The 10,762-nt window shown below is 35.6% G+C and overlaps 1 protein-coding gene across 1 annotated transcript; it reads right to left on the bottom strand.

The window, feature by feature from the left end:
* Positions 1 to 389: 389 nt before the first annotated feature.
* Positions 390 to 3,051, bottom strand: cartl (cocaine- and amphetamine-regulated transcript-like). The gene is made up of 3 exons (XM_088413604.1): positions 2,789 to 3,051; positions 1,973 to 2,047; positions 390 to 734 (listed from the first exon to the last, which is right to left on the bottom strand). The coding sequence occupies exons 1-3, from the start codon at positions 2,924 to 2,926 to the stop codon at positions 627 to 629; spliced, it is 321 nt and encodes a 106-aa protein (XP_088269730.1). The 5' UTR covers positions 2,927 to 3,051; the 3' UTR covers positions 390 to 626.
* Between the last annotated feature and the right edge of the window lie 7,711 nt (positions 3,052 to 10,762).

Below are 10,762 nucleotides of genomic sequence, written 5' to 3'. Positions count from 1 at the left end.
ATTGAACGGCAACATGAGGCTCCCGTTTGTCTCCTGGCTTACATACATTCGTACACACACACACACTCACAAACACCTACACACGCACACCTATACACACACACACGCACACAAACTTTAATAGCATTTTTCTCTCAGTATTTGTGTTTAATCATAATAATGATATTAACAATGTTTAGTGACATTCTTACTGTGTGTGTACTGTGTATATATATATATATATATATATATATATATATATATATATATATATATATATATATATATATATATATATATATATATATATATATATATATATATATATATATATATATATATTTATTTATTTATTTATAAATACAGTATATGTTTTTATATCATCTAATTGTCATAATTCATATGCGGAATTGTATGAGCCAACATTGATAACCATGTTTATTGTGAATGTTAAACATTTTCATGCGACAACCCGGAGGCGACACGCCATCAACTCATGCTGGATATCCAACATCCGCAGTAAGAAAACAACCACAATATAATATATAGTAAATGAAGTTACTGCAGACTGAACACAAAAAGAAGATCTTAGGTCTTAAAAATGTGCACATTATTCCTGCAGGTATGACTTCCAAATTGTTAGTGTCTTAGATACACTTGAGCAGGTAGGAATTGCAGTTGGCTCCTCTTCCACAGTCGCAGAGCTTTCCAATTCGCGGCCCAAACTTCATGGCGCAGCGGTCACCCATCCCACACTAAGGGTACAGACATAGGCAAACTTCTCAATATGATCACTTTCACAGGGTACATTTGATTGATTCCATGAACCAGTGGCTCTCAAAGTGGGGTCCACGGGCTCCCGGGGGTCCGTGCCATGAATGCAGCGGGTCCGTGAAGTACTTTAAAGTAACAATGAAAGTATAAAAGCATAAAGTATAAAAGTATGTTTAAAGTATAAAAGTAATTAAAAAAAGTACATTTGCTGTTATTTTATATTAAATTGTGAAAGTATTGTTGACTCTTCAATAAAGCAATCAATTCAACCAGTTTAACTGATTCAATGCCAGGGATGTATTTTCACATTCTTTTTAAGGGTCCAGACACTCAATCCTAGATATTCAAGTCTTGATTTAAGACTTAAGTATCTGGAAATGAATGTCCTTAATGTACGTAAGTATCGACATGAAAATATGTCCCAGGCATTGAATGGGTTAATATCTTTTTAAAAATGTAATAATTTTAAAATTTGTCGAATGGTTGCTAACAAGGCGATGAAGCCAGCAAAGCTAAAGCGGTATTTTATTTTATAGTGCTGTTTTTGACTGCAAATTTGAATATCAACCCAGTTTGTTATAAAGATGCATGCAATTTACAATTTTCATTTTCTAAACTTCAGTATAGCTGAAAAGTAACAAATATACTAGTTGTCAAATTGAATCTGCTGATGAATGAAAAGGGCACTTATTACATCTTTAAATTTAATAATGCTAATGCATTTTTAAGAATTTTTGCTTGTTTGTTTCTTTGTTTGTTTGTTGTTTCTGCAAATATTTGCAACAGGGGTCCTTGTAAAATTTGCTTTCTAAAAATGGTCTGTACTTCAAAATGTTTGAGAACCTCTGCCATAAACAACCAGTTAGTGCCTAGTAATGTGTGAACATTCATTTGAGCTTCAGTTACTGAAACAATTCTCTTTTATCTGTTCGATTTGATGCTAAGCTTATCGTAATAGCTATTTGTTTCACGAGGATCGAGAGACTGTGCACCTTTCCTTCTATCTCAGCTAATTTGATATGGAAAGCAATCTAAGTTGCTCTTTAAAGCCATCCAGAAAGTCTGTTGACTCTATCTTTTAATTAGGCAGGCCACTCACTGGTTTAATTAAAAACATTGACTCTCAGTTCTCTACATTAGACTTTGCATTTCATTATAGAAAACAAGGTGGATTTAGAGCATGGGCTTATTTGCATACATTTGTCAAGGCATGCCTTACCAGCGGGATGCTGCCTCTCTTCTCCGTGGAAATGCGATTATGCATCCTGCCCAGTAAAACATCCAGCGCTTCAACCTGCTCGGCAAAATCAGAGCAGAAAACAAGGTGACATTTTGTTGAAGTTGGGTCAAACCAAAGTTCATACAGACAGCAAGTTACATTAGTATGTAGCACGATGTGAAGAAAAAAAATCAAAGTAAACATCTTAATGAGTTTAGTTTCTCTACAGTCTGACTGTACCTCAATGAAAACTTGAATTTAATTAATTAGGACAAAACTATTACTAAAAAAACAATTTTGTAGAGCATAGAGGGGGAAAAAGACACAAAATTGCAAAAATGTTAAGTTGTGCTAAGTGACAGTGAATAAACAAGAACTGTATTCCAAGTTTTTTATATTGAAAATTTACTGTTGTGATAATAGAAATCTACTATATGACTAAAGTAAATATAGTGTAACAGGAGAGATCACACTGAGAGAGAATTCAATTATTTTTTATTGGCATGGAATATTTTCGACTATTAAAAACAATCTATTTATACAATATCTTATTCTAGCACGTAACAAAGACTTCTTAGTAGATGGGTTCACTTTACAAAAGACAAAAACTTCTACCAACATGCACATTTAAACAAAGAAAATAACACAAAACCTAATCACATAGATACAGTATGTCTACCCCATCCCAAATACTACAAAGGAAATCACTAATATAAATGTAGATACTTCATATGTGATGCCTGTGAAAGACAAGCATGCAGAAATGAGCAAACAAAAAAAACAGAACAACAGCTACACATATCAAGGTATACTGACCAAGTCTCGGTCTGTTCCTGGTTCGCCTCTGTCTCCTTCCAAGTCCTCGACAGACACTTCCTGGGATGTCTGGCCATGACACAAGAGGACCAGCAGGCTGAGCACCAGCAGCCCACGGAGAACGGCGGAACTCTCCATGGTTCTGCTCCCGTTGGTTGGACGGAGGAGCGCCGGGCTCGTAAGGAGAGAGGAGGCGGGACTACTGGAGGAGCGCAAGTCGCGAACAGGTTTACGCGACTGTCCCAGCGGTCGGATGATTTCTGCCCTCTTATACAGACTTGTGGCCCCGCCCGAAAGGCCACTGCGGCAGGCTGGAGGGTTCTTGCACAGTGAAAGGCCTGGGACTGGCTGGACTATTTGAAAACCATTGTATTTTACCCATCATATTCTAAGCTTTAGGATAGCATCCACCTGCAGGGGGGAAAAGAAAAAATCGTTTAATGAATCTTATCGCCTAAACACTGAGTTGCCTTTGTACAGTATTTATATAAAGATATGCATATATTTTTATATCAATAGTGATCATCACAACGCCATATAATAATGAAAATAAGGGCAGTAACAAAAACAATATTCATTTTAATAATAATTTAACGAATAATTTAAGCATTATTAGTTGCCTGACGAACTAAATTCTGTCATGCCGTTATTAAGAGATGAAAACAAAAAACATCTTAAAAAGCTTTCGAATATACTCATATGTATATGTTGTATATTGGTGTATACATTTACTGTATATATCAATACTGATAATCAGAATACCGTTAAGAGATGAAAACTAAAGTGAAAACAGTGAAGTAGCGCCTCACTTAATGAATTATCACTTTAAAAACAAAAATGGCAACACAAAACATCCCTAGAGAGAACAAGATTGTGTTTGCGGTAACGTCATAATTTGTAGATCAATCAATGATGTAATTAATTGATTGACAGATTATGACGTGACAAACAATCGTTGATTTTGCACAGAAGGCAAAATATCTGCCATACGATCTAGTCGATGATATATATATATATATATATATATATATATATATATATATATATATATATATATATATATATATATATATATGTATTTTTTTTTTTTAAACTCTCCTCGGATGAACAGAGATGGAATTGCCTGCTATTTGAAAGTCTGCATGTAATATTAAAGGTCCTACAAAGATTAGTTTTGGGTGATTATGTTTTGGCCCTTGGGTACATTGACAGCAGTAAATCCCTACTTGGTCTTACTTGATGCATCACCAACCACGTTCGCCTCCACAATTGCAACCATCAATAACTGATTACAACAAATGAACCTCAAGGAAGGTTGAGAGAATGAGTAATGGCTCTTCAGTAGCAAATTTGTAAAACAAACAGTGTGAGCAGGGGTTCAAATTAGAATCTCTTGATGATCAGTCACATTCAAAGTTGATTGCATACAGGCAGAAATCTTCACAGTATAAACAGAAACAAAAGAGATAAACTAGCTCAGCAATATCAAAAAGAAAGAGAAACAGTGAGCCAATTTCCAACACATCATCCATGTTCAAAAACACATGGAGGTTAAATTAATTGTAAAAATGGTTAATTGGTATGCGTGGTTGTTGTTTTTTGTATGTCCCATGCGCATTGTTGGCAGAAATGCATTACAAAAGTAATGTAAGTATTATAATGCATTACTTTTTGTAATGCATTTAACACATGCATGTAACGTGGTAGTGCAATATATTACACACAAAAAAGAGTGATTATTGTACTCGTTAGAAATGAGAGTAATGCAATGCATAACAATGCATTTTTAAACAGAAAGTGGTGTTTTATTTGCCCCAAATTCACTAAAAACACCGGGAGATCGGACGAGAAAAGTCTAGGGAAAAATGTTTACATGCTGTTGTTAGTATCTACTGCAGTGATGAAGCAGACGGCAGGTTGAATATGAACAATGCGTACACAAGATGGACACACGGCCATTACTTTCAGTTTGTCAGAGATAAAGACAAAAAGAATATAATCATGAGGTTCACTTATGCACAACTCCTAAAAAGCTGTCTACTTCACAAAATAGGACCAGTAATTTGACAAACCATTTTGAGCGGAGCCCTAGTAAAGCGAAGTTAGCAAAAGGGAAAACACACACACTCTCTCGCTGAGAGGTTGGGAGATTCAATAGGAGATATGCTGCCGCTTTCCACTGTGGATTCACCAGCATTTAGAAACCTTGTCAACAAGATCCCTGTTAAAACTAGCAATACCGACAGTGCAATTGAACGGTAATTTTCATTGCACAATTGCTATTACTAATAGTCTACAGACAGATAGCGGGCATCAGGACCATTCTCTCTGAACCTGGTGGCTTTATCTTTGATGATGTGGACAATGTTGTACAGTTTTGTGATGGCATGCGAAGAGTAGAGAAGTACACTCGAACAGCAATGTGTGGTTTCTTCGTCTTGCCACAATAGTTCTTGTCAATAGGTATCAAGACGAAGCATACAAAACTCATGTTAGCCAGTACGGTAAACACCTTAACAATGATGTAGGCTAGCTGCTAACGTTAGCCCCACCAAAACCATCTATTTTTGAAACGAGCCGACCGAACTTGAAATTTGAATAACATTGAAATTGTGCAATGAACCAAATGTTTTTGCCTACAGCATAAATAATGCATCACTATGCTGTTAAACTAAGTAATAAAGCTTATCATGTCTTTAAAGGGTTATAATGCAATACAGATTAAAGGATTTGTACTGATTTTATGCTGATGCCAACATTCCACTGAATGTGTATTAAGCGTAATGAGCTAAATTTAGAATGGCAAATCTATATTTGCAGTTATAGTGCTGAGAGTAATATAAAAGTAATGCAACAGGAGTGTAATGCGTTACATTTCAAATACAGTAAAAATGTAATGTCACAAATTACTTTGAAATGACAGTAATAAGTTATAAATAATGCATGACAGTTTTGAAGTAACTTACCCAAAACTGACCATGCGATTGAAAAGTAAGTGTCTTTACCACAGTTGGCTGGGATAGGCTGCAGCCCATCTGTGACCCCATTGAGGACAAGCACTATTGTACCACAGACTTTTGAGATACATGTTTCTAGATGAATCCAGTCCTAATCAATGAAAGGGTAGCATGGTATTGTATAAAACTGTGTTGTAGAGATCAGGTGAAAGACAAAAGCAGCACACCATAACTGTGGATATTTTGTTGATGTGGGGATTTATATTTGTATGAAGATAATGATGTACTGCTTGTGGAAATTATAGTTCTTGTTTGGGAAAAAATAAAATCACATGAATCTTTGTGATCAAAACACAGACTGCTGTGTTTGCTAGCAGGCAAATTAAGTTCCTTGTTGTCTCAATGAGCAATGGCATAACAATATTATGTTTCCTGAGTCATGTAAAGCCAGTTGAATTTAGAAGCAAGCGCAAGACCACAAGGTGCCTCCTGAATAGCCTCCAGTCAGAAATGACAGTCCCCCAGGTGTCAAAGGATCATTGAACAAAAATCAGAACCTATAATTAGGGTAAAAATAATTGTGGAAAAATGCATACAAGAGTGATATCCTAAAACACAGCTAAAGGTTAGCTCTGTTTAAATCAGTGTCATCTTTCTGTGCTTGTGTGGGTTGTCTTCAGGTACAATAGAGCCACAATTCCTGCATATTAGGGTCATTGAAGACTTTGATGTCTTTCATATGTAATACATTTTCAAATGACATTGACGTCAAATAAATGCTCAAAAAGCTCTCATATCATTGAAATGGAATTTATCCTAAACCTATTTAAATATTAAAGACATCAAACAAGTTATTTGATATCTTTGATCTTCATCTTTGGCCATGTTTTTGTCTTGTAAGATAATTCCGCACAATAGAAACATGATTGCAGTAGGGCACATATGTCAATGACATTTTTTGCTACCAATAGTGTCAATTTTTGAACTACTGGTATTACCATTAGCTGCATATCAAGGATAAGTACTACATCCATTGATATGTATTTATTTTTACCATTCATTGATATTTTTCTTATTACTTTCTTAATAGATTCTCAATCTTTTATTGGTGTGGCTATTCAGTAATCAACGTTACAGACAATTAACAGCCACATCTTAGCAACAAGCGTAAGAAAACTAGTGTGCTCTATGAAGTTTCGGTTGAAGAATCACAATTTAGAGCTGCACCTGTACCTCTACTTACAAACTCCTCTTGTTACAAAAAATTCAGCTTACGAAACGCTTCGGGGAGAAAAATATCATCTCTCGTAATGAGAGATAATTCAAGATACAAAAGGCGAAATTGTTGGCATATAATATGAGGCACGAGAAACCAGTTCATGTGCCAACATGACCAATGCAATACGTTATCACAACCTGTAGTGTCTACCGTATTTGTTACAGTTTGGGATGCATTTTATAATTACCGTATTTTTCAGACTATAAGTCGCGACCTTTTCATCATGATTTGAGCCCTGCGGGTTATAATCAGTGCCGCTTATCTGCTGGATTTTCCCACTGGTCAAGCAAATATACGTTCAAGGAGTCAGTTTATGGACCAACTTAGAGATAGGACTGAAAAGATGTGAATCAATGGCTGTGCTCAAAAAGGGTTTTAAATTATATTAATAAAGATATTAATGAAAATAGTCTAAATTGATTAAACTCTTGTATAAAGGTTTGTGTAAATTTGATGCACGGTATACAGTATACATGATTGTATTAATAAATTTATGACAGTATATATTATTTGTTTGCAGTGTGTGCAATGTTCACTAAAATAATCTATCAATTAAAAACGGGAGACAGAATGCTATCGAAGTATTGATTTTGAGTTTAAACTGCTATTTAACTCTGCAGTATTCTCTTGGTAATATCCATCCATTCATTTTCTTTAAATATAATGTTGGGACAGGCATGTTCAGTCTGTTAAAGACAGGATGTTGCAATTGGTAGAAAATTAAAAGAAAATAAAGAAAATTTAAGTTTCATATTACCACCATATACCTGCATCTTATAGTCCAGTGTGGCTTATCCGTGGCAAAAGATGTTTTTTTTGCTCAATTTTTGCTGCTGCCGTTTATTTACCGGTGCACCTTACAGTCCGGAAAATTAGATAACTAGAAAATGTGCCATTCCTGAAGAAATTGTGTGTGAAGGCAAAAACACTGAAGGGAGAGGCGTTGAATGGTGAAATGATGTGGAAAGTTTGAATGGCTTGAATCTGTGAAGTATTCTGAATATTACAAAGTTGGAACTGTTTGAATAGGCCGGATAATGTAGAAGATACAAGCGAAAAACTGAAAAAAGTGGAATTGTGAGAACGCTTTAAATTGTGGGCAGAGGAAAATGGAATTCCTGGAATGGTGAGAATCGGGGGAATCGATTAAAGTTGGAACAGTGTAAATCGGATGAGTTTGGCGAAGAAAGAAGGTTACAAAGTTTTGGTGAGAACAGTGGGACCAGTGGGAATTAATGAGGAATTAAGGGTAATAATATCAAAATAGTTACAAATTATTGGAATGTGGGAATATTAGTAATGATGACAATGGGAAAGGAATGAATTGAATGATGTCTATGTGAAATGGGGAAGCTTCAAATGTGAAATGTTAAATATGCCATTGGGAGTGAATTATGAATTCTTATAGGTGAAAAATATGGAATTACGGGAAAATATTAAAATTAATGAATTAGAAAATGTGAAATTCCTGAGGAAACTGCGTGTGAAGGCATAAGCACTGAAGGGAGAGGCGTTGAATGTTTGATTGGGTTGAATCTGTGAAGAAATGTGAATATTACATACTGTAGTTTGAACGGTTTGAATAGGCCAAATAATGTGCAGTAGAAGATATGAGAGAAAAACTGAAAGAAGTGGAAATTGTGTGGGTATTAAAATTGCAAAAACACAAATTAATCAGTGAAAGGAAGTGTATGGCAGTGGAAAGAAAAATCTTTAAGATATGAACTCGGAACGGTTCGAAAAGGCAAAATAATGGGGAATAAAAGGGAAAAACTGAAAATATTGTGTGGGTATTTGAATCGCAAAAACATGAATTAATAGGTAAAAGGATATATATGGCAGTGGAAAGAACAATGTATAACATATATGGTTTGAACAGATTGAATAGGCCAAATAATATAGAAGATACTGGGTAAAAACAGCAAGTGGAAATTGTGTGGGTATTCAAATGGCAAAAACGTCAATTAACAGGTGAAAGGGAGTGTATGGCAGAGGAAAGAACAATCTTTAACATATAATGTTGGAATCATTTGCATAGACTAAATAATGTAGAAGTTGCAAGGGAAAAACTGAAAAAAGTGGAAATTGTGTGGGTATGAAGGGAATGATCCATGAGGCAATATGAATGAGTTAAATATGAATATGAAATGGGAAAGCACAAAATTTCAAATGTTAAATCTTCAATTGGAAATGAATGTGGAATCCTCCCATTGGAAATAAATTATGAATCATTGAAGGTGGAAAAATATGGACTTATGGGAAAATAATTAAATTGACTTGGTAAATGAACTTTCACTTATGTAGCCCTTTTCTACCTTGGGTACTCAAAGCGCTTTACACTAACTAGTCATTTAACTAGTGATGACGCAGCATTAGGAGCAATTGGGGTTTCAGTGTCTTTCTCAAGGACAATTTGACATGGTCTTACTGGTTGGGGGAATCGAACCCACAGCCTCTCAGCAGGGAGACAACCACTCTACCATTGAGCCATGTCACTTCCTTACTGGAATGATCCCTGAGGCGAGATGAATGAGCTAAATATTGAAAATACAAAATGTGAAAGCTGTAAATATGAAATGTAAAATCACCCAATATTAATGGGATTTTTGGGGTGGAAAACGGGGAATTGTGCGAAAATTATAAATAATTGGAATGAGAAAAATGGAAGCACACCTCACAAATGAGTGCTGATGTTAGCATTGTTAGCAGTTTAGCAACAACACTACACAGGAAGCATTTCACATGACCCCAAACTAAACTTACATGCTCAAAATAATCCAAAAATTAAAAATTATTGCTCCTGTGGACCTGTAAATGATTCCTGGATCACTGGAAATGTAAAATAAACACATACAAATTAAGCGTCCTCAAAAAGTGTCTCTCTCTCTCTGCCCTCCTCACCAACACATTAGCACCATCTCAAGGCAAAAAAAGTGAACTGCATTCATATTGTCAGCTGCAACAATTAATGATTAATTTAAAGGGTTTAAAGTTTTTTTAAAACTTTACATGATATATTTTGATTGTTACGCACCAATGTAAGTCTACTTTGTATTTGTTATCGTTTTGATGCATTTTTATAGTTTAATAATATTCAGTTAAAGGTTAGGGAGCATTTTCAGGGGCTTGGAACAGATCAGGCTATTTACATGTATAAAGCGGCTCTACTTATGAAAGATTTACATTAAGAAATTCATTCTGGAACAAAAGAATTTAGTGAGTAAAAGTACCATTGTACCTATTATTAGCAAATATATCGTCGATTCTAGATCTGGCTTGTGAGATTTCGTCTACCTTTGAGTGAAGATCTGACACGAAGAGGGGGCTTATTAAAATTATGATTAGACACATCAGCAGTTTTAGCACAGCACACTCCATGGCGAAAAATAACGGTAATAAGAGGAACTTCAGTCCTCTGTTTTACCGGAAGATTTTACGGGCTGAAAGTATAACGGGCCTGTTTTACGGGCTCGTGGACGTTAGGAAAAGGAGGAACCCTTGCAGACTTCCTTATTTTTCTGAACGTGTCCCTCAGAGGAAACGAGTCCCACTGGCCTCTTTAGAATGACCTGTTGCGGCTTGTATGTATTGCCTGCAGCGGACAACAGGGGTCGCTGCGCTGTCAGGTTTGGCGAGGAAAAACTCGCAGGACTCGGTTTCCTGAAACGCATACTTTGGATTAGGAAGAACACACCCAGTGACACAAGTGAGGTTTGAAGAAGAAAAAAAGTTTCAACT

Source organism: Hippichthys cyanospilos, chromosome 4 (genome assembly GCF_059441005.1).
Source record: "Hippichthys cyanospilos isolate Australia breed blue-spotted pipefish chromosome 4, RoL_Hcya_1.0, whole genome shotgun sequence".
In the NCBI taxonomy this organism is placed as follows: domain Eukaryota; kingdom Metazoa; phylum Chordata; class Actinopteri; order Syngnathiformes; family Syngnathidae; genus Hippichthys; species Hippichthys cyanospilos.
The sequence above is the reverse complement of the archived record's forward strand: the minus strand, read 5'-3'. Positions and strand labels throughout refer to the sequence as shown.